This window comes from Mesitornis unicolor, unplaced genomic scaffold (assembly GCF_000695765.1).
Source record: "Mesitornis unicolor isolate BGI_N332 unplaced genomic scaffold, ASM69576v1 scaffold2830, whole genome shotgun sequence".
In the NCBI taxonomy this organism is placed as follows: Eukaryota; Metazoa; Chordata; class Aves; order Mesitornithiformes; family Mesitornithidae; genus Mesitornis; species Mesitornis unicolor.
The window spans coordinates 13,654-14,889 of NW_010158781.1; the positions used below are offsets into that span (position 1 = coordinate 13,654).

General features: G+C 59.3%; 1 protein-coding gene across 1 annotated transcript in view; it reads right to left on the reverse strand.

The window, feature by feature from the left end:
* Positions 1-948, reverse strand: part of LOC104540619 — a 6,872-nt gene extending 5,924 nt beyond the window's left edge. The window contains exons 1-2 of the mRNA XM_010184468.1: positions 271-948; positions 16-210 (exon numbers count right to left, since the gene is read on the reverse strand). Of these exons, the coding sequence (XP_010182770.1) occupies positions 16-210; positions 271-948 (873 nt within the window). The remainder of the gene's footprint in view (positions 1-15; positions 211-270) is intronic.
* Between the last annotated feature and the right edge of the window lie 288 nt (positions 949-1,236).

Below are 1,236 nucleotides of genomic sequence, written 5' to 3' on the forward strand. Positions count from 1 at the left end.
TCCCCCCAGGTGATGCTGTGATGAGCACTGGGTGGCACACGGGTACAGGCACTTGGACTTGCTTAGGTGCTGCGTCGATGCACTCTTGAGCTTGGCTCCCTTCTGCGGCAGCGAGTATTTTACTGTGCGTTGCTCCAAGGAGCACTCCTTGACTCCCTGCCCAGGGGGGCACTTGGGCACCCGTGGCTGCGGCGGGCACTTGGTTTCGCACTGCCGTGAGGAGGTGATACACTCCTGCGAGGAGGTGATGTACTCCTGCGAGGAGGTGACGTACTCCTGCGTTGGGTAGCCCTTCATGCACCTCTGATGGGGGAACGTCCCCACGTATTCTTGCAGGAAAGACTGTGTTACACACTGCTGGGGGGGACACTCGGTGACACCCTGCAGTGGGGCAGAGTATCTGCCATTCATCCCCTGCGAGGACCGCAGCTCCGCGCCGCACCGCTGCGATGAGCACTTGGCGATCCTGTGTGACCTGCATTCATCCTTGCACGAGGACGAGTACTTGATCCCACATGGTGGGAACCTGAGTTTGCCCGGCTCCGGGCACCTGGGCGCGCACGGTGGGAGGCTCTTGGCCACGCGTTTCTTCTCGAGGCGGCTGGGCTGGCAGGGCTGGAAATCCTGCATAGGGCTCAGCTTCAGGCTGGGCTTCCTGCAGGGCAGAAGGCAAGCGGTCTCACAGGACTCGGGGTACAGCAGGACACGCTGCTGCACATAGGGCTGACACGCCAGCAGCGGCGCCTGGGTCACACTCGGCTGTGGGCACACGTAAGTGAAAGGTTGCATGTAGTTTTGCCACGTTGGCATTGGGCTCTTGATGATGCTGACCGGGTGGCACGTGGTGCTGCACCCATCGGGCTGGGGCACGCACTGCTGGAGGCTTTCGGTGCTGTAGCCTGATCCCGGCAGGTACAGCTGTTTGTACCGCTCTCCATAATAGTGCATGGTCACCCGAGGTGGTTATGCCTGAAAGAAGCAGGAGAGAGACAGAAAACTCACATAGACATCAGCCGTTTCTTTGTGACGCAGGATTTGGAGTTTCCCACAGGGATCTCTACACGGGGAACCCACACCAAAGCTCTCCTGAAGGTCTGAGGCTCTCAGTGACTCAAGACTAGCCTGTGATTACCCAGGTGATGGTTCATGCCCTCCCACGCTTCCCCTAGAGCTCAGAAACAACCAGGGACTGGGGACTGTCAAACTGGGGAGTTTTCATGCTGTCCTTCGAAGCTC